This window comes from Aptenodytes patagonicus, chromosome 4 (assembly GCF_965638725.1).
Source record: "Aptenodytes patagonicus chromosome 4, bAptPat1.pri.cur, whole genome shotgun sequence".
Classification (NCBI taxonomy): Eukaryota; Metazoa; Chordata; class Aves; order Sphenisciformes; family Spheniscidae; genus Aptenodytes; species Aptenodytes patagonicus.
In genome coordinates, this window is record NC_134952.1 from 2,528,772 (window position 1) to 2,551,615 (window position 22,844).

General features: G+C 42.3%; 1 protein-coding gene across 1 annotated transcript in view; it reads left to right on the forward strand.

Annotated features, from left to right (window-relative positions):
- The window catches only part of DDRGK1 (DDRGK domain containing 1), a 41,166-nt gene extending 19,656 nt beyond the window's left edge, over nt 1-21,510 (forward strand). Inside the window, exons 5-9 of the mRNA XM_076335652.1 lie at nt 9,774-9,896; nt 12,087-12,125; nt 16,737-16,793; nt 18,531-18,579; nt 19,895-21,510. Coding sequence (XP_076191767.1) covers nt 9,774-9,896; nt 12,087-12,125; nt 16,737-16,793; nt 18,531-18,579; nt 19,895-20,067 — 441 coding nt within the window. The 3' untranslated portion in view covers nt 20,068-21,510. The remainder of the gene's footprint in view (nt 1-9,773; nt 9,897-12,086; nt 12,126-16,736; nt 16,794-18,530; nt 18,580-19,894) is intronic.
- The last annotated feature ends 1,334 nt before the right edge of the window (nt 21,511-22,844 follow it).

The window sequence follows — 22,844 nt, forward strand, 5'->3', positions numbered from 1 at the left end:
AGTTCGTCTGGGAGCCATTTAAGTGCAGGTATATGCAGGAAGTACCTAGTTGTGAGAGAAATTTTGGGGGTTGCTTGCTTGGTGTCTGACAGGAGAAGTTTGACTATCACAGAACCATAGAATAATGTAGGTTGGAAGGGACCTCCGGAGACCATCTGGTCTGTCCTGCTCAAACCCCTGTCCAGTTAGAGCAGGTTGCTCAGGACCTTGTCCAGCCAAGCTTTTGAGTGTCTCTTAATGAAGGAGATCTCGCAACCTCACCGGGCCCCTGTTCCATTATGCTCGTTAGTGCTGCCTGCCTGCCTGCCTGACAGCTGTAACCAGCAGGGCAGAAAGTGAAAGACATCAGCAACTGATTTTGCAACTGTTGTGTAAAATTACATGATTTTATTCTAATTATACAAATTTACATGTGCTTCACAATTAAAGATTTCTAAACTATGCATACAAATGCGTGTGTTAGCAGGAGTGACCCAGAAAAACAGGTACTGTGCAACTGAAATGCTTTTGTTGAATACTTTCATCAGTGAGGGAGGCAAACTTATTTCAAAGTTGCTTTGTATATTCTGGGCATCAGCGCTACTGGCTAAAAACTCGGGAATGGGTTTCATGCTCTCTGGTGCTTGAGCAAGTTGTGTGGTAGCTTTGCAGCGTGCTTCTGGAGGCAAGGACCAAAGTGTTCTGCACAATCTTATCCTGACTAATTGCCGTCCCAGGGGAACATAGCCCCCAGCTTTCAGGGTGACTTTTTGGGAATACTTAAATCTGCATGGAAATTTGTGTCTCTGGTTTGGAGTGAGCAGATTTATTTTAATTTGTTCTAAGCGCTGTGTAAGTGGAGTGTGTTGCTGATAACATTTTAGAAGAGGAAAAGACAATTTTTCCTTTCCTCTGTTGGGGGCATAAAGGTACGATAAAGCAATTTTAAAAATTTTTTTCCATACATTACACACACAGATTGTACCTGTGAGATCTTTTGTAGGATGTACATTTACCTCTGGGGTTATCCCCCCCCAAAATCCTTTATCTTCTCAACTCTCTGTTGGTTTCCTTTTCATTAATAGAAGGCTCCTGAATTTCAGAAATTGAAATGAATGAGGAGAATGTCAGTACTACAACATCAGGATATGTAGCATGGTCCGAGACTTTGACTTGTAAAGCAACTTGAATGAACTTCCAGGGGACCAATTATTCCACAGCTGCCTTTCTGAGGAAGATGTACCGATTTAGAAGTACCTGGTAGTGGTCAAGGTGTGAACCCTGAGGTTGGATAACTGATTTCAGCTAGTCTGAGCCACTCCTGTGCTTAGCCAAGCTGTTTCCTAACAGCAGAACTATCAGCCCTGGCTTACTGTGGATCTGTGTCTACCGCTTTTCCCCTGCCCACACACTTCAGTAGCGCCAGCTTCTGCCTTGTGGTCCCTGTGACCGCTCTGCTTTTCTCCTAAGTATTGCCAATTTCTCCCCCTCGTACTTCCAGTTCAGAAAGAGGTAAGACAAGCTCTGGCTGCCTCTGAAGCACACATCTGTTGCCCACCCTGCTTGCCATGGGGCTTGGCATAACAGATAACTCAGATGGCAGTTTCCCTCTAGTGGTGTATTCTTTTAAGTGTTTTGTCTCCACCCAGTTCCCTAATATTTTTTTTCCTAAGATTCTGGGAATTCAATATCCTTGAAACCCTGAAGAGTTGGTTGAGATGAACTAAATGACTCCAATGCTCTGGAGGGAATTAGGAGGGCACACTGGCTGGACGCTAGGATTGTTTAAATGTCACTCCCTTTAGAGGAGGCTAATGAACAGAATTTCAATTCCTTCCAGAGTGGTAGCCAGCACGGCAGGTGAACTGCTAAGCAAATTGCAGTTGAGCTTGGCCAACCTGCTCAAAAGAAGCTGTAGCCCAGGACAAAGATGTTATCCTGTTGATTGCCTATGGGTTTGACCTGGGGTTTAGCAGTGCAGCTGGCTAATCAGGACCAGTCAGGCATGGTTGAAAAGTTGAGCAGAAAATAAGGGTGAAATTCTAACTAGAGGTCTCTTCATGCAGAAAGTGCTTATTAACGTATTTAACTGGGGTTTTTTTTAATCCACTTCTGTTCAATTTAGGGCTGAGTAATTTACTTTGGTTGAATGAGGAAAATCTTACTTGTTTTTATTTTAATTTTCAGTATTCCTAGTAAAGATTGCACTAAAACACTTCCACCTCCATTTTGCAAGGCTCAGTGAAAAAGAGGAATATAAACTAAGGCTTTGGGGTTTTTTATTTTATTTTTTAAATTTTGTGCTCAACAGTCCAAAGGAGTACTTACTAGAATTTTGAAAATTTCTCAGATGCCTGAATCTAGCTTGCTATTCACTTTAGGCAATAACTTCCTTAGCTACTTAGATTCTGTAATTTTAACCTTTTTTTGTTTGGTTCATTTGTTTTTCCCAGTAGTTTTTATCAGGGCAGCAAGCCAACCCACCAGGCTACATCACGAGCATTATTCTGCTACTCAGGGGAAAGTGTTTTCAATATTTTATTTTTTGCTTGGGTCTAAGACAGGTTGATAATCCATTAACCACTGAACATTTTGGGCGTGGATCAAAGTAAACATGTCTGACAATACTTCATGTCCATCCTCCACTGTTTTCTGGTAATTTTAAGTCTCTGTCTTCATCCGAGTCTTTAACAGGAAACAGAACAATTCAAGACTTGTACATGTTTAGGCTGTGTTGCTCGTGTTCCTGCTTCAGTCAGCAGAGAAAGCAGTATCACAGGGAGCACGGTCATAACAAGACTTCAGTGTTTTAGCCTTGACTGGGTGATAGGAGGGGAAACAAATTGATTACTGTACATGTAAGCATAGCCTGTCTTTATGATCACAACATCATTATCTTTCCAATCTTGTTACAGACTGATTGTATGATGTAAAAGATACTGCCTCTCTCTTCTAGGCCCCTATAAGCGATAAAAAGATCATTGGATTTATTGTGTTTTTTATAGAATACATAGGATAAAATGTCATTTATACGTTCCTCCAGAGAAAGGATTCTTCATTTCCACAAGTGACATTTTGTCACGAGTAAGCCCTTGTGGACTACACATGTGATGATACTATTCCCCCATAAAAGTTAGGAAATGGAAAGGCAAAATTATGAAAGGTAGCTCAAGTAGTGGTTGATAGTCATGAGAAAACCAGAGAGTAGCTGGTTGTATGATTTTTGGAGGCAGTTTGATTACTGACACTTCTGCAGTTTATATAATCCCATAAGGCACAAGAAATTTCGAGTTTATCATTAGTCTGAGAAATTTTATGGTTGTCGGCTTCATTTTTTCCCTTCCTTTTCCAGTACATCAGAGTATTTCTGCAAGTATAGTGACAGTGGCAAGCCTGTTAGTTTTTGTTTCTTTCTTACACAGTACAGGAAAGATATTAAGACCACTGATGAAGCCTTACTGCCTCCAGGAAGAGTAGTGACATAACTGCCTGAATTGTTTATTGTTTCATTTGCTGCACATTCAAAGATTTGAACTGATAAATTTGGTGGCTATGCTTTATTTAATTTAATTTCAAGTACATTTATTTAGTGTATTTACAAGAGAATTTAAGTGATGAGCAGCTAGTCTCCAAACAAGTGCAACCAGCTTTGTTAGCTAAATTTCAGATGAACCTTTTTTTCAGTCTCTCTCCCAAGAAGTGCTACCAAAATTTTGCTAACTTCTGTGAACATTGAGATTTGCTTTGTGTAAAGGAGAGTTTCCTTTCAGCGTTTCAGCTACAGCCTTAAACTAATAGCTGAATCCTAGTCAACAGCAATAGGTGATTCCTGTGCCATTAAATACCATCTAAAAGTTTGTCAGGTGATGAGGGAAGCCAAATAGATTCAGGAGGGTAGAAAATCATGTTGCAGCGTGCAGATCTTCTAGAAATTCTCCGGTCTTGATCTTTGATAAAGTCACCGGGACTGTTAACCCTTTCACACACACCCCCCGCTCAAGTAGTTTGAGATATGGAGTCTAGTGGAAATAATGAATTCTTGAGTTGGATGAAAACCCACTTTGTTTTATAGGCAAACTGATATCTCCAATTATTTTTGGGCAACTCTACACAGTGCTGTACTACAAGTGGGAACTGTGCCTTCAAGGGAGTTATGGGGGCTAAAATCTTGCATATTCTTGAGAAAAATAACCCCCTGGTTCTATTTAAATATATTTGTATGCACATATAAATAAAATGTGGTTGCCCCTTGGCTCCAGTGTTGCAAACCAGATAATATATTTTTAAATTCAAGTTTCCTTTCCAGTGTTCTGATGACCTGATTGGCTATGCAAGTGAGGAAGGTCCTTTATAATTGGCATTTGCTTCAGCTCTGCTTTACCCTGGGGATTTCCCTTTCACTCTTGGAGTTTTTTAGTGGTGAGATGGTTTACCAACCGCCACCTTATCAATGAGAGCGAACTTCCTCTGATGTTGCAAAACAGTGTCTTCATACAAAGCCTTGCAGATTGCTCGCACCAGAGCTCTTTTATTTTCCTGTGCACAGGGATTTTTGTAGATTTTACTCCCTCAGCCTAGCTCTGCCGTGCTGAGGAAACTGCTTGTGCAGATGCAGGGCTCACAGTCGTCACTCTTCTATGCTGAAGTGCAGCGTTGAACAGGGCGTGTTGCCTGCAAATCCATTGCAGAGTGGACTGCTCTCGAAACATAGCTTGATACAGGAGAGAAACTAGCAGTCCTCCAGCAAACAAGCTTTTAACTGTTGTGAGATAAAAGGCCACAGGAGGAGCATGGACTGGTGTTTGTTCATGGTTACATTAAAACAAGGTCTGTATTGCTCAAGCACAGCTGTGCCCAAAGTTTCCAAACTAAGGCAATTTCATTTAGGCTTTCAGTTTTGCATTTAAGTGCCTAAATAAAAATGGTCTGGATCTTCAGAGCTATAGAAACGGAGGATCGGCTAGTGATCCCAAGGGTCCTGTTGAAGCTTTTGAGAACCAGGACCCTAAAGTTTTGGCTCTTTGGTTTGATATTTGATCATGTAAGAATAGGCACCGACTTTTAGAATGTTGATTGTTGTTTTATTATGCGTAGCATTATGTGAACATCAAGATTTGTGTGCTTTTCAGCAGAGCTTTTCATTATCTGTTTGGCATTTATATCCACTATTCATACCTAAACAGCACATTTCTGGAGGCTGATGGAGACTACTACATAGCTTCAGTTTAAGCATCAGTTTTCAAGTGTGTATACTTTCCTGAAAATTAATTTCTCCTAAGGAAGTACAAGTTGAAAAGCTTGCAGAAAACTCATTCTACTCTGATTTTGAGGGGATGAGGACTGGTAAGAACACTTATTCTGTCTTTCTAGAGGTGTTTTTTTTATTTTCTGTCTAAACAGTGAGGGGGGGAGGAATCCTAGAGATCCATCTGCTCTGTGCCAAATTATTTACTGTAAAGTCCCTTTCGCTTCCTGTAGAACCTGCACTAACAGCATGAAAACTGGATGTTATACAAGGAGGGTTTCTTTGGTCCATGAACCTCAAAGCATTTGGCACAGGAACCAATATGCTTTTCCTCATTCTGCATGTTAAAGAAGCAGCCACAAACAAGGAACAACTGGTAGCAGGTGGTGGTTGAAGAGAGTCCAGTGTTTGCTCTACTTTCCTCACTAGCAATGAGATCTCCTCCACTTAGCAGTCGAATAAGCTGCCTATAAATGATTTGTTTGTCAGCAAGTTGGTCCTTCATCTGATTTGGAGGAGAGATGGCACAGGGCACAACTAGCGGTTTCCTCTCTGGGAAAGCTGCTTAGGCAAAGCTCTCAGAAAAGCTACTTACTCTATAGCCCCCCAATATCGCTTAGTCTCAGTGCCGCCTTAAATGGGTTACTGCAATGAAAGCTAGAAACAGTAGTTCAATATCTTCTTGCTGGACTGTACTGTAAGGGTCCCCACCCTTTGCTAAAAATAGTAATGCATGATAAACCTTCAAAGGCAGTAATCTGTCAGCCAGCCAGAGCAGTGCAGTTACTCAAGCAGCATCCCAGGACTCCAGAGGGATTTGTGATCCCAAGAGTCAAGGTCTGCTTCCAGCTGTAAGGCTAAAAGAGTTTTCAAGATGCTGTGCGTTTCACCTGGAAAAAGATTGGGCTCTTGTGCAGTTGGCACAATTAATGTTTTTTGATGTCATGGAAATAATCATTGTGATCAAGGTAAGAGGCGAACAGAAGGTAATGATCTGAAAGGAGCCTCACAGCAAATCCAGGTCTTTGGTGGGCAGGTGGGATGGAGGGAGCCTGGAGACCAGTGGGAGGACTGGGACTGGGTGCAGTGGGAAGTCGGTGCTGACCAGATCCGGTATAGGAAGGGGTAAGGGTGTCGAAAAGTGTCTCCCAGAGTGCTGGAGATCCGCAGACTGCATGGAGCTCTGGAAGCCCTTGGGTCTCTGCCACGCAAGGTGGCACATGAGACTCATAGCAAGCATGCAGAGGTAGAGTCGATCCAGCAGTGATAATTGTGGATGTTTTGTCAGAAAAGGGAAAGAAGGAAGAAAGGTTTGAGTGATGAATTTTATTTTTTTTTTTTTTCCAATAAAGACATGATCAAAGTGGGAGAGTTTGTTCTTCACATGCAGTACAGTAAACTGATCAAAAAGAAATCTTTACACTGTAGCAAGCCCCCTGTTTGGGTAACATTTAGGTGGGTGAGGAGAGGCAAACCTGCTTCAAAAAAAAAAAAAAAAGGCAAGCAGCTGAAGGTGAGCATCTGCAGTTACCAAATTTCCATGATGCTGGGATTTCCCCACCACCCCACCCATCGTTGAAGGAAGGTGGCCCAGCTATTATCTCGCCTCTGAGCCTGCCGCAAGCTTTACCACTTAACTCCACAGCAGTTAATGAGATCAGAATGGGGAGAGGCAAAGAAACCTGACTAACAAAGATGTGTTTTTTTTAAACTTGTATTTGAGCCAAGTGCCCCCTGTATGACTTGCATGAAGCAAGTACTGGTCTCTGTTTCATAAGTAGACCCTGGGGTGCTGAGAGTGTCTCTGTGTGCAGGTTATGCACACAGTCTTCTTTTTGTGGGAATGCAACCTGCCTAAATTTGACCCTGCACCTGCCATGCAACTGCTGCATGACTTGGGCATGTGAAAGAAGAGTGCTAGCATGATGGTGAAAAAAATAGCTGAGAATAAGTGTTAACAGACAGCCTGATTTCGCTAGGGTTCCCCCTGCTCAGCTTCCACTGCTGTTGCTGGTTGCTTCTCCCAGTGCAGTTATGCAAAGTCATCTCTCCTCTTGGCTTTGAACCAGTTTGCAGTTTGGCTAAGTCCTTCTTTTTCTACAGGTTGAATCATAGGTGAATTTAGGTAGTAAAGCATGTGAGACTGTGCAAGAAGTGGCTGGGATTTTTAGTTAGTAGATGAAAAAGCTTCTGGAAATACTTAGTGTTGTGGAGGAGGCTACAACCACCACAGACATGAGGCTTTGAGGGCTGACATGCTTTAGCTACCAAAGCAGTGGTTCAGACCGCCTGGAAATGCTCTGCTAGCATCAAAATTTAGGATCTGGAAAACAAACTCATGTTGGCTTTTAGGGACACCACAAAAGAGGGACTGGTAAGTGAGTGCTTTGCCAGTCTCACAGCAGAGATGCTTATCTGCATATGTTGGAAATGGAAGTACTGATATTAATGTGCTGGTATGCTTTAATAAAATCGAAGGGACTGTTCTTCAAGTAGGTAAGGAAGACAGGAACGAGTCTTGTTCATTTGTTGTTAGACCTTCCAGAAACAGGAAAATATTTCTTAGTTACCGTTGCTCTCAGTTGTAAACGGGATACTGTCTTCTGATTATTTTTTTTTAAGAACAATCTAGAAATCATTTGCCACAGCAATTTCGAATTTTTGTGATTTTTATTTTTTTTCTCACTTCAAATCCTGTTGAATTACAACCGCTGTAATAGACCGGGGGAAGAACCTTATTCTTGTCTTTCCAGGATCAAGATTAAATTTAATGCACTTACAAGAAAAGAATAATTGCTGTCACTTCCAAATGAAATATGGTTATGTTGTTCTTGGTACCTGTAGTGCTTATAAGAAAAAAAAAATCTACTGTTGGGCTTTTGCTAATAATCGTTACAGTGATGAATGACCCAGAAAATGGTCTTGTTTTGTCTCAAGAGCTTCCTCAGGTCTAGTTTTCTCATGAGGTGGCGGTTTAAAAAAATGGTTTTGACTTTGCACATACAGTAAGATCCTTCAGTCCTGTTTTTCTCATATGTGTATGTTGGTAGCATTTCTTCTTGTGACTTTCTGGGAGCTTGATTAAATACCGTTGGGACCGAATACATTTTCTCTTCCGTTTTTATTGAAGGGCAACCCTCCCATGACCATTTCTGGTATCTTGCTGGTTTTGGCCTTACATGGCATCTTTTTTAATACGGACATTTTTCAATATACTTAATTACCTGTTCCTGTCTCTTCCTGTTTTAATGGAACAAGTGTTTGCTTTCCAGCCATTTAAGGAAGCAATTACCATATTAGTGTCAAAGATGCAGCATGGCAAGCATTTAAAAATCAATATAATTGTTCTTTAAGAGATCAGTTCCTGTGCTAATAGTAAAGGGATGCCCAGAGATTGTCACTGAAATTTGAAGAACTCATCTTTCTAAGTTTTAATCAAGCTTTTGCAATGTGATAGCAACCAGAGGCCAGTCAAATTGGAATCTCATTGCACCAGGTGCTGTACAAACATCAATTTTTGTGCGGAAGAAACCATTGTGTAAGGAAACATTTTTCTTCTGTGTGAAGTTACATGCGTAAAGTATTTTGGAGAAGAGCAAAACAAATTTTAAAAGAAAATCATGGAAAGCTGCAAATTGATGAGCTCCCAGTAAAAACCTGTTCTTACTTGAAACATTTTTTAAGTAATCTATCACATTCCAAAACTTTTAATCACAGTTTTGCTGTGTGAATGTGTGACTATTCCACATTACCTAGCATGCATCACCATTTCACTGATGTTGGGCTTGGAGTTTTCTGGGTTGGCAGCATTATTATTTTTTTTTAAGACTTTAACATTTCTTTCAGGGTAGTTAACTGAAAGTATTGCAAATAACTAAAAGCAGAGCCTGTAGGTTTTGGTTAACAATCAAACATGTAAAAACCCCCTTTTTTTAATACAATCATACCTTGTCTCCTATGCCTGAAATGCTTTATACGGTTCTTTACATTCCATGTAGACATAGTTTGCTTGTATGTCATAAGAAGGAGATTTTACTTGAAACTCTTTTACAGGCCAGCTTCTTCTCACCCACGGATGGACACCACTGTAACTCCACTATTCTTTGTGATCGCTCCCAATGTACACTAGTGTATGTCAGAGCAGAATTGGGGCCAGTTACTGAAAATGTGGATGTTGCATCAAAGTACAGTTAGGGGCAGGGACTTCCTGTCACAGGATCTGCAGAAGAAACATATTCATGCAAATTAAGAAAGCAGGTTGCTATATAAGAGTGGTTTTCTCCCCTTCTTAACAGTCAGATCTGTTAAGAACCAGCCTAGGTGTATTGTGTGCAAGCTTATGCTACCATGTGAGATGGTTACCACCTTAAGGGTGGCTTCTGAAATTAATGATGCCATCAAGGGAGAACTTAGACTCCTTTTTGGAAACTTTTTCTCTGCTGTCTGTCCTAGTAAAACCAGACTGCAGATAAAGAAGATGCTCCTTTAGTTAAAACTAAACCTGATTTGGGGAGGAGCAAACTGACCACTTGTCATCTTTTCTGTTCAGGAAGAGGAAAAAAGGAAGGCAAAGGAAGAAGAGGAGAAGAGAGAGTATGAAGAGTACCTGAAGCTGAAGGAGAGTTTTGTAGTTGAAGAGGAAGGCGTTGAAGAATCAATGACAGAGGAAGAGGTATGCATGTTAGGCTGTTACTACAGTTTCCTTTATCTTTGTTAGACTCGGGTTGCCCTTACTGCATTCTGTCTCGTGTTAAATGAACTTGAAAGTAGGAGTCAGCCAAATGGTTTTGCTTGTAAAAGCTAAATTGTGTATATGGCATGCGTTAACCTGGAGTATTTCCTGGGGAATGCTACAGTCCCTCATTCCAGACTCCTACAAGTTAGTTTAGAGCACTAACGCAAATGCATATTGCTGGAAATGAGTTCTCCCTTAGCGTAAGGACTGAAATAAAACTCATCCTGGAAGTCAGATACTCTTTTACTGTTGCCAGCTTTGCTCTGCCCATATGCAGTGGGCCAGATGAAAGCAAGGCTAAATATGGAGTTTGGTAGTGCCCACATATACTGGGAGGAATTGCTTGGTTTTGGTTTTATTTTCTAGACCAACAAAGCTGCTGTGAAATCAAATGAAAAACCAAGCTCTTGTCTTAAAAGGCTTCTGTTAAGAGAATTCACAGGACACAACCTAGGTGCTTGTGGGTCGTACGCTGGAAAACTGTACATTCAGTGTTGCAAATGATTGCTATGGTTGATAGCATTTCAAACTCTGCATAACGTTCTAGCATGCTCCTCCTGTGGCTGCCTGCAGACGCGCTGCTGGGGATGGTGGTTGAAATGTGACACTTGACATAATATCACAGCAAACTTGAAAAAGTTCCGCTGTTGTGGGAGGCAGTGTTCTTATTCTGTCTGCTGAAAACCTGTTAGACTAATTTTAATTGCTGTCAGATGCTGAAGTTGTTCTTGGGTTGTAGCTGCCGAATTTGAGCTGTCCAATGCATTTCATAAGTATTTTTTTCAGGGCCATGTGTGCATTTGCTCCTCTGCTAAGCGACCCTGTTGAATTGAATGGATTTGCACTTAGCGTGACTGAGAGTGGCTTTGGGCTGAGGAGCTTGTAGTGAGTCAATACTGCTTAACATTAGTCACAAGTTCTCACTATGGACCCCTTCCCATTGAGATAAATTCCTCCATCATGCCGGGATTAACACCAAGAGAAGTGTATCTGGTGATGGGCAATCTCCTAAGATGCAGAGAACGGCGAAATGCGTACTTCCTATTGAAAGTTCCTTCAAAAACGTGTGCCTATCCTGTTGAAAACCAGATGATATCTAAATATTAAATTGTTCCACTTTAGATACCCTTTAAAGCTAGAATGTGTTTATTGTCTGTGTTCCTACAGCTGCCTGTCAAGGAGAAATTAATCTTTCTGTAGGTGGGAACAAAGAAGGGTGTTCCTCACTCAAAAGAGCTTGGCAGGCAGTTGATGATGCCTGGATCTCAACATAAGATATCTTTGGTAGGAGTGGGGAGATAGAACTTTAATAGTAGGCTATTTGAAAGTCGTCTTCAGAAACAATCACAGGTACATAGTTATTTGGAGACACCAGCCTCGCAGAAGTGGCAAGCCACCCTTTGGCCTTGTGGTGGATAATGTACTGAAGTATTTTAGTATCCTGTTACAATAGATGGCTCTGCCATGTGTTGTTGAGGCTAGCGTGCTGGAACTCATGCTGAAAATTAAGGTCCCGAGTCCAGAGCTAAGCAGTTAATTAAGGCTGATTGGTTTCCAGGGTTGCAGGGTAACTCGATCTCCTGTTAACTTAAATGCACATTGTTTGCATTGCCTTTGAAAATTGAGCCGCTTATATTAAAATGCTGGATTTCAGGTGCATAGCTTTGAAAATGCCTTGAGCTTCCACATGTGCTGCACAGCTGTGTGCTACACTTGACCATCTGCATGAGCTGTCTCCTGAACCAGTCTGTACTTCACCTCTGCACAAAATGTCCTCAGTGTGTATATGTAACTTAATACATGATGCACAAACCCACCCAGATGTGGTTATTTCAGGGTATATATGATGTGAAGAATAAAAGAGTCAAAGATTTCCTTTCAGAAAATACTTAAACACAAGTTGTAATTGAGCCATATTCTGTCTTAGAAAATACCTATCATAAATTCCTAGTTAAGATTAAATCTAGGTATTTTTTTTTTCCAGTTCAAAATCTCCCTCGGTATGTATGTTTAAAACTTCGGAAGTATGCAAGCTAAACACTTTTATAATATTTGTCCTCAGCAAGTTTGCGATGCATTTAATGTTCATGAGTTTAAAATAACAATTGTTTTCCTTGCTGTATCCAGTCTCGCAGCTTTCTCATGGAATTTCTCGAATACGTTAAGGTAAGCTACCGTTGGTCTTTCTCCTCCTTCCATACTTGTTAGATTGTGTAAAATATCTTTGTCAAAGAGCTGAGTTGCAGAAAGAAGGGAAATCTTTACTTCCTCTTTGATTTACTTAAATATTCAACAAGTAACAAAAGTGATACCTTAGATAAAGTCTGCATTATTTACTTAACGATGCATGGGCATGTCCATCATTGCTAAAATGGTTTGTAATTATAGCTGTGTCTTGGCTTTTTGGGGCAGGATTGTAGCTCTTGCCCTTTTTCATAAGGATAGGCGTGTTAAACTCTGCGCCTGGTGGGTGACCCCCAGAATTTATGAACAGCAGTGTTTGCTGTTGATTGGGATTTGGGACATTCAGGCTTTTTGTGTGTGAACATCAGCTACTGATTTAGAAAACAGCCTCTACGTCTCAGCTCAGCATGAATGACAATTGCTGCACCAGCATGTGGCCTGCCGTGCAGGATGCGTTTGTGTCTGAAACACTGGCGTGGTAAAGGTCAATCCAACTTTTCATGCGACTTCTTTTCTTGTTTTTATCTGTGTGATGTGCAATGTTGTCTTAATGTTTGGAAGGGATATTTAAGGAGAAGGTCACTTGTTTTTAAGAGGGGGTGTTAGTCTCCCTTTCATCATATTGTATGGTTAGTTATTTAAAACCTGTGGTGTGTTTGTGAGGATTTCCACTTCTGCTCTGTAAGGACAAATGCTTCTTTCTCCACTATTGGTATATCAAAGTTCAAATGCATTTTTCTACTCTAACAATGTTATGCAAATCTTTTGTCCTAATTAATCCCTTTCCTCCTTTACTGGAAATTGGACTCTTATCTGACAATGTATGGCATGCATGTAAAAGGCTTCATTAGTAAGCAAATCACTTGTACACTTAGCAGCATTCTAATCATTTTGTTAATCCAGAATCTCTGGACTCTGGGCCAGTTTTGCATGTCCATTACCCCAGCAAAAACAGATTTGTCTCATGGGTAACTCTCCGCAGGGAGTCAATTTGAGTGATTGCCATGCAAGTCTGAACAATGGCTCGATGGTTCTAGAGTTGCTGCAAAGCTGCGGTGCAAGCATCCTTTGCTGTGCTGCTCTTTGCCTCCCGTGTCACTGGGACTTGTGGTGGTGACTGTGCCATCGCCATCAGGCCACAGCGAGAGAGGCTGCTAGGTTTGCATCTGTCAAGTGCTTTCTGATCAACATGATCTCTGGAGGTAATTTGGAAATGTGTAAGCTAGTAGCACTCAGACTTCAGATAATTCTTCATTGCTGCAGCCCAAATGAAAATAGCGGCTGTTCACTAACCAAGTCCCCAGCATAAGCCAGTCAACTCGGAGCAGAAGCACCGCCAAAAGCGGATGAGACAGCTGAGAACAGATTGGAAAAGCTCTGGGTGGCATGTTTAAAGAGCCTAAGTAAAACCATGGAGCGACAATGAACCATCGGATGGCACATCTCATTTTGCGGCCATGCAGTGATTTCAATGCTCTGTTTTCTGCAGAAGCCAGAGAGATTTCTTTGAAATGGCCATGTCTGTTAAGACCACCCTCTGTTTCAGTTACTGTCTGTGGAAATGGACTACATGGTACGGTGTGATCCCAGTTCAGCTCTTCCCATCTAAGGCTTTCAAGATACTGCCAAGCTGCGGATTAAGGAAAATGTGCTTTATTGATAAACAAGCTGCCCTAGGATAACAGTAGGTAGAACAACAGGATATTCCAATGTCCCTTGGGACCTTCCATGAAAACTGGGAGGGTTTCCAAGGGATAACGCAGTAGGGTCTGATTCTGCACATTGCCCCGGTGGTTGTGATAGATGGAACAGATTAGTCACAAACTCTCAGTTCAGTGTTTAAGCTCACATGTATAGTTTTATATTAGTCACTTCTACCTGACGTCAGAGAAATTAAGCACAGGCTGAAAACCTAATTCAGAAGCGCTTCAACACCTGATTTCCTATGTAGAGATGAGTTGCAGAACTGGGGCATTGCTTTCTTTTACAAGTTTTAGGTTGTGTTTGTTTTTTTTTTTTTAAATCTTGAAAGTATGCTTAATATATAGATTATGTATAGCCCTCATCTGTTCTATTCACAGAAATCGTTGTCTTATATCAAGAAGCAGTGCTAAGCTGCTAGTAGCTGTCTGAAAAACTTATAAATTAAAAGAGCAATTGGCACTTTTAAAAAATAAAATATAATTTAGCTCTTCTGTTGAATAACTTGGTATAACTGGCTGGAGGTAGCTCACCCCATGCTTCAAACACCTAAGGGTTTTTGAAATAAAATGCAGCCTCTTTTCTCCAGCTCTGCCTTGTGGGATTGTTTTAAATGGGATTTTTCTCAAAGGCACCAAAAGGTTTGACGCCCCCCAGTTCTGCTTTTCTGAAAGCTGAGCATCTCCCTTCCTTTGGGGCTTTCATAGTAGCCCCTCAGCCTCAGTCTGACTGCTGCAATGTCACCACCTCACCCCTCAGGCTGTGGCATTGTCTCTGCTGCAGTCGCCATCCTCTGTGTTTGCTTCTTACAGTGGCCGGTCCTCAGGTTACGGACTTGACTGCTCTGCTCTCAGGGGAGCAGAATAACCAGTTCTTAATGGGAGCCTTATGGTTTTACTCAGCAGGGCTGTAGCTGCACAACACACCTTACGAACCAGCTCTGTGGGCTCTCTGAGCACTTAAATAATAATAATAATCATAGTAATAATAATAATGAAGTGGGCAGAGGTTAAAGAGCGGCCGAGCAGTTCCCTTGCTGTGGAGCACTGGCTCTGTTGGCCCAGGGAAATATAAGCCTGCGCTTTGTCCATCAGACTGTTCTCACCCAGCTTGACAGTGTATCACTGAATCCATCTGAATTACAGCCAGTGAATTGAAACAGCAAACTCCATTTTTCACTACATTTGAAAGGGATAGCGAAGGACTCGGAGGCTTTACCCCTTCCTGTTTTTTCTTTAAGAAAAATGATGCTTCCTAGATAAGGAAAAAAAGTCCTACTCATCTTAATCCCGAGAGCTCTTGGTCTGTTTCATCCCTGGCTGAGGACAGCAGCAGAATCATACCTAAAATTAAATTAATTCAGTAAAATGTAGACGTGTATATGTTGCTCTATGAAAGTTAAGCCTCTCTGTAAATCATGAAGCATGTGTTGAAGTGTTTTGTTCGCTTGGGACCTCACAGTGTCATTATATTTCAGAGTGTGCGTGGGGAATGCATCCTAATTCCACCCCACCCTCTGGGCTCTTATTCACAGCAGGATCTATCTTGGAAAGCTTCCACTAAACTTGGTCACTGAGGGTGAATATCTTTAAGTGAAAGTTTAAATCCTGTTTTTCTTGTTTATGTAGCTTTGCACCCCCCCAATCCTTTTAAAAGAAGGCATGACGAATCTTGGCAGTTCCCAGCTCTGAGAACTGAATTCCATGGACTGGTTCCAATTCCATGCGTTCAGTCCATGGTATTCAGTTCTCTAGCTTGGCTGCATCGAACTTCAGAACTACTAAGTCTGTGTGTGGCTTTTTTTTTTGTCTGATTTTATTAATGAAAAAGGTTCATCTGTTTCAGCCTCGCTTTATTTCTTCAGTGTCCTTCCAGTGTACTTTCAAGATCAGAAACAAATGCATTTATTGTTTGAAGTGTTGCGTCTGATAATGTAAATGTAGCTCTTGTGGCCGTACATATATGGCTCTTAGGAATGTAGTCCAGAATGTTAACTGAACAGTTTCCAAAGGTTTTATATTTTCCAAATTCCTTATAAACAGTGCATCCTTTTACTGCATCTAAACAGATGAGTTTCTAAAACTTTTGCAGACAAGAAAACAGGAACCAAGTAGCTCCAGACGAGTGCACCAGGTGTTTTCTCTGTAATTCTCTGGAGCTACCGAGAAGCATAAAACCAGATGTGAGCAGCGGTGACTGCGTCCTGACTGAGAAGGGCTGCAGGAAGAATCTCTGTCAAAAGCGAAATGAAAATTTGCAGTTCCTGCTTCTGCCTTTGTTCTCAGAGATCATCGCGCTGCCTGCGCAGGAATGCGCTAGCAGTACGCTTCCAACGCTGACAATTTTAATAAGGTGTTCACTTGCTTAGGAAGATTATTATGGCATTAATACGCATGACATTAGTAAAACAGACTAAAGCACTTAATGCTGCCAGTCTTGTCTGGATTTTTATATATGCGCTGATACATACCAGTAATCATTTTGAAAGGTACTTTGAAACATCTCTCAAACAAAAAGGGATCTTGCTAAAGCATACTGGAAATTAAAGGTAGCAGTTGAGAAACTCAGTTGGCAAGGAGAACAGAGCCGTGGCTGTTTATTGTGCTTGTGCTCATCCTGTCCTCCGAACGTAAGGAAAGGATCAGGATGAACGCTGGCAAATGTATTTGAGTCTTCACTTAAGTGGGTCAGAGCATCCAGGCTTTCCACAGAGCAGAGTGCTTTAAGTAACTTAAGTTAGAGTTTTCCGTCAGAGAAAAGTGCTTACTAGGAAAAGTTAATTAGAATGGCAGGTTCTACTTTGTCTATTAAATGCAGTTTTTTATTCGAAAGAAAAAGAAATACGCTAACCCTCTAATTCATCAGCTGCATTTAACTCGTTTGTTTCCATAGAAAACAAAGGTAATCCAGCTGGAGGACTTGGCTTCACATTTGGGTTTAAGAACACAGGTAAGTACTACCTTTTGAGGTGCAAGTACAAGCAATGAGTTTAAAAGGACAGGAGAGGAAGTGGGTAAATAAGGGTTACATCTATGCAAGTGTCTCAGCATTACGGAAAATGCTTGGATTTTGGTGAAGTTCAGCAAAATCAGTCCTAAAAAAATGTGGCCATTCATCAAAGTACCATCCAGCCAGTGAAGGATTGTTGGCTTACAAGATTGTTTCAGTGAAAAGTGTTTCAGTCTGCCTCTTGCACCGCTGCCTGCTGGCTAATGGGTCCTGTAGCGTTTGCAAGTCTAGTCATAGAGCAATTCAGGGTACTTGGGAATCAAAAGCAGAGCTAGAAGCAAATTCAGACACTGCCTGCATAACTGGACAATGTTGTTATGTTTGCAGACGATCAATAGATGAGGTGTTTTGCTCCAATTGCTTGTGTATTCTTAGAATATTTAAGAATTATAGAATAGGATAGAGTATTTCAGTTGGAAGGGACCTACAACAACCAACTGCCTGACCACTTCAGGGCTGACCAAAAGTTAAAGCGCGTTACCAAGGGCATTGTCCAAATGCCTCTTAAACACCTACAGGCTCGGGGCATCGACCGCCTCTCTCGGAAGCCTGTTCCAGTGTTTGACCACCCTAATTTGTATCTTCTGGTGCATCACTTAAGAATATTGTAATATTCTTTTGGCACCATATAAGCCTGTCATGAGCCTATAAGTGAGCTCATGGTGTGATATGTGTACTTTTTTTTTTTACCCTCTGTCCTCTTTCTGTTCTCCAAACATTTTATGTTTTGACTCCAAAGAATAGTTGTGGCTTGGTTTATTTTAATTTGAGCAGATTTGACATATATTTCCAAGTGACCAATGTTTTCTGTTGTTCTGTACCTCATCTGATCTTGGGGTGCCCCTTCACAGCAGCTTACACTGCTGTAAGTCCAGGCTGCTGTGCCCCTGCCTCTCTCTTAAACCAGAACTTCATTTAAGCATGCAGTGAGCCAGTTAATGGAATTTATCTGGTTGAAATCTAAACTATAACTTGCTTCTGCAGTCACATAAAGGCAAGAAAGGGAGAGAGGCAGAACTGTGGGAAACAGGGCTTAGATACTAGCTTAAGGTGTAGTGGAACTGCATGCTTGGAGTAACTATAGAGTTAACGCAGCAATAAATTCATAGAATCATAGAATCGTTAAGGTTGGAAAAGACCTCTAAGATCATTGAGTCCAACCGTCAACCCAACACCCCCATGCCCACTAAACCATGTCCCTAACCTGTTCAACAGGTTGTTATTTGGATTGATAAGAGAGGTTTCCTCTTAGATGGAGCAGGAGAAAAACATTCCAGAGCTTTTTGTATTTATTGAGTGTAGCCAGGTTCTTGGAGAAGTACCTCGGTATACTTCATGGAACTTGCATGTTGCATTGGCACTGTACAGCCTTTCCCTGGGAAGACGTTTATAACCACCCCCCTTCCATAAAACTGACAGCTAACTTAGCAATTAAAGTCTCTTTTGGGGATAGGGAAGTTACTTGAACACCCCAAAATGCAGAAGCTCATTTCATCCTTCTAAGACCAAAGGGCTTACTGCATCTGTCTGTGTGGAAATATGGATGTGTATCCTTCACTGAAGTCTTTGACGCTGAGGAATTAAATGTAAGCCTCCATCTGTAGTTTATCTGAACATGTGAAATGTTTTTTGCCTTCCTCTTGATCAGTTTGTTATTCCTTTTTCCCTTCTGAACAGGATGCAATTAACAGAATCCAGGACCTGATGGCAGATGGCACTCTAACAGGTGACAGCCAAAACACAAAGGGGACCTTATTTTAGCTGGTGAATAGGTGGTGCAGAAAATGCTTTAACTATGGTAGAGAGACTTGCAGTGAAATTTCTGGTTTAAACTGTAGAAGATCCTAGTAGGACTTGATATTTTTATTATCCCTGCTTCAGTGGCCATGAAAGTACTGTTTCAAGCACTATGAGATGCGATCGCTCCTATGATACATTATACAGAGGTGGGGGGTGAACGTCCCCAACAGTTCAGGAACCAGCCCAAGGCTTCTGCGTGTTGATTGAGCCCTGCTGAAGGCCTTTAGGGGTTGCTGAACAGCCAGCTGCAAATGATGTCTTCTGAAATCTGAATTTGAAAGAATCACTTGGATGTTTCGGGGTAGTTTGCAAGCCTGTTTTAAAGGTGCTGTGGCTAAAGCCAGGACTGGGGTAGGGCACGCTGTGGGAGAAGCAAACATCCCAGAGCAGTCCAGGATGCTGTAGTAAGTGAAGTGCTTGTTTCTAGCCACCTACCCATGCAATCAAAGTTGGAATGTAGGCAGAGAGCGAGCATGTGGGTAGCTCCCTGTCTGAACAAGTCTGTTTTATCGCTGGGCAGTCTTTTTCTTTCTGAGGATGAAGTAGGGGAAGGTGCCAACGCAAACATTTACTGACCTGATATTGTGGTCATGGCTGGGAAACAACTATCTTGGTGGGTACATGTGGATACCCGTTCGAGTGACCTAAAAGTGCTCTGAATCGAAGTGTAAGGATGTGTACTGTCCTGGCTGTGTCTGTGGCCCAAAAGGCATGCCAGTGAGGCTCTGCCTTGCATTTGATCCTGTAATGCGTTAAGAACAGAGGTCTATTCTCCCTCTTGATGGAGCAACTGAAATACGGAAATTGAGCTTCATTCCCTTTTAGAAGGTAAGTTGGAATGGCTGAGCTGGGCCCCACAGGGTCTCCGAATCACCTCCTGGGCCCTCCTGCTGCTCTGCCTTTCTCCACCAACTGCCTGGGCCCAGAACATCGGCACCAAAACTATATACCTGAAGTAGCTGCCGTGAAACTCCCAGCTGGCTGCGTACAATGAAAAGAATGTGTCAGTTTGAACAAAATTAGTCTTACGAAGGTACTCGAGTATTGTCGTAGCCCTGCTCAAAGACCCAACAGTAGAGAGGAGATAAAAGCCCGACTGCTAGCACGTTGTTCTGCCTGCCCTAGATATGAAATGCAGCCTCAGCAGTTTAAACATCCCTTCCAAAAGAAGTGACTGATGTCTGTCGGGAAGTGAGAGGAGCCAAAGTGCTGACTTCAAGGTCCTTTCTTTCCCCCTGTAGGTGTGATTGATGACAGAGGAAAGTTCATCTACATCACTCCAGAGGAGATGGCTGCCGTGGCTCAGTATATCAAACAGAGAGGACGGGTTTCCATCGCAGAGCTGGCCCAAGCAAGCAATTCCCTGATCAACCTCCAGCCTGACAGCCGAGCTGTTGCTCCGACTGTGGCGTGAAATTGTGGCGTGAGAAAAATACAGCAGGGGTTTAACCTTTTAATGAATAAGCCACATAATTAGAAACAAACAAGAACCCCTGTAGTCCATTCACGGTGCTTGAAGATAGGATGCTCTTTTTAAGCATCAGCTGCAAAGACTTGATCAAAAGTTTTGCTTTTCATTCTGTTAGAGCTGGTATAAAATAGGACAGTTGTTTGTACAACAGAGGCTAGCCAGGAACTTGGGGCTAAAACACTCTGATGCACCTGTACCCCGGGAATATCAGTAATTTATACATGGTTACTTTCTCTTGGCAGTCGGTCTCATGTGACTATACCCAAACTTTTTATTGTTTCCAGATTCTGATGTCTGTATCGAATATATTTGGGTTTGATTGCATTCAGAATTCTCCAGGCTCGCTCTATGCTTACGGAGCTGTATAACTTTGTGGCAATGACGTATACAGCCCAGAACAACAGGCGTGTAGGGGTGAGGCTTGCAGAGTTTGTCTTCTGTACCAACATTGGAAGGATAGAGTAAAGCGAAAATACTGCAAGTGTGTCTCTGTTCTTACTGAAATATATACTGAAACTCTAGAAAGAGTGCTTGCTAAGTTGTGAGAACTTCCTGAGGTTACTTCAGAAAACCTTTGCTATATAAACATGTTTTGCTCCGTTTATATAATGTAAAAAGCTCGCTCGCGGCCAAGCTGCGTTATTTTTCTGTAGCCAAGAGACGGAAACACCTCCAGGGAAAGGCTAACTCGCCTCATCTATTGTGCAGGCCAATTCTACTGATACGAACCAGATTCTGATGATTCATCCTTTGAAGTAAGAGCCAGCTCAGTGTGTCTGAAGGCCTCAGACACCTCCGCCCCATGGCCTTTGTGTTCTGGATGTTTGGGGGTTTTTAAATCAAAAATTCAGGCACTGTGAGTCATGCAATTAATGTTACAAGTAAATGATTATTAATATAGTAATTGTAGGGGTCAGTATATTTCCTGCATACGAATATTTTTTTAATAGCCTAATTGATGCTTTGTTAATTCTGCTTTCTGAAATCAACAGAATCTATGTGGATATGCAGTAATTGGGGAGGGCAAGAAGGGCTGGTTTTGTCTCTGCCAAACTCACAGATAACTTGAGTAGACTAAAAGCTGCGTTATCAGTGAGATGAGAGAGCAATAAAACAACGGAAGGAAGCATATTTGCTTTTTAATCTCTGCACTACTGCTGAACGTGACGCTCTGCAGGAGTGCTGAGTTACAGTGCAGCACCACAGGTTGATGTGAAGGATCGGTACGTCGTTACTGGGTTGCACAACCATAACCAGCAAAAAGATTACTTGAGATTTGAGGCTTGTAAAGTCTCTTAATTATTCAAAATTTGATTTTGCCATGATTGTTTCTGTTCTGTCTTAAACTATGCTTGTAATAAAATAAACAATATTGAAAGAATTGCAGAGATTTGTATTAGGGAGATTTTTTTTCAATGTGTTAAAGGATTTTATGAGATTAAGGAGCCAGCTAGCAATGCCGCAGCCTCCAGTGTGCCAGTCAAAGACCAGAGGTATTCCATTAAATCCACAGAAATCACTCCAAAGTACAGTCGATTTCTGTGAATGTAACAAGTAATACCACGTCCACTGTGCAGTGCAGGCTGGCTTCTGCTCTGCTGGTGCAGCGAAACTGCCCTGCCGCCTTAGCACAGGGCCAGCTGTCTGCCGAGAACGGTGTGTGCCGCCTCCTTTTGTACACCTCTGCATCTCGAGGTGTACAAGATTTGTGTCTTGCAGTACAAAAATAATTCGAACCGTTTCACTGTTGGGAGTTTCACAGGGCTGCGCCAAAGCCAAAAGGGTTGTTTGTGATTCACTGGCAGGTCGCAGTTAAAGCTGCAGTTTAGAGGAGGCGCTAGGCAGAAAAACATGATAGCAAAGTATTTACTGTGAGCCAAATTCATGGTCCGTTAGAGGGCTCTAACAATAACAGGCGCCTCAGAAATGCCACTTGCCTAAGCTCCTGTTGTGAGCTCTGACGGAGTGTTTCCATACTAAGTGAAGCATGTGAAGCAGGCAAGATAGCCAGACCGAGCCCTTCCGTGTGAGACACGGGTCACCAAACGAGTTTGGTAGATCTTTCTGCATGTTGGCTGTCATTGTGGGAGACTAGATTTAACCTGCGGGTCCCCCCTAGTACTGAGCTCATACCTAACGCTGGGGCTGGGGGGTCTGTGCTTGCTTTTATCCGTGATTCCCTACTAGGGATTCCCAGTATTGCATTTTGGACCTGACCCTGGCTGTGCTGTTCCTAAGGTTCTGGAGATATTGTATGGAAACCGGAGCGCAGGTCTGGTGATGGTCTTCGGAAGAGTGAGGGCCCCTCACCACAAGAAGGACGTTGAGGTGCTGGAGCGTGTCCAGAGAAGGGCAACGAGGCTGGTGAGGGGTCTGGAGAACAAGTCTGATGAGGAGCGGCTGAGGGAACTGGGGTTGTTCAGCCTGGAGAAAAGGAGGCTGAGGGGAGACCTCATCGCTCTCTACAACCACCTGAAAGGAGGTTGTAGCGAGGTGGGGTCGGTCTCTTCTCCCAAGGAACAAGCGACAGGACAAGAGGAAACGGCCTCAAGTTGTGCCAGGGGAGGTTTAGATTGGACATGAGGAGAAATGTCTTTACTGAGAGAGTGGTTAAACATTGGAACAGGCTGCCCAGGGAAGTGGTGGAGTCCCCATCCCTGGAAGTATTTAAAAGACGTGTAGATGCGGCGCTTAGGGACATGGTTTAGTGGGCATGGGGG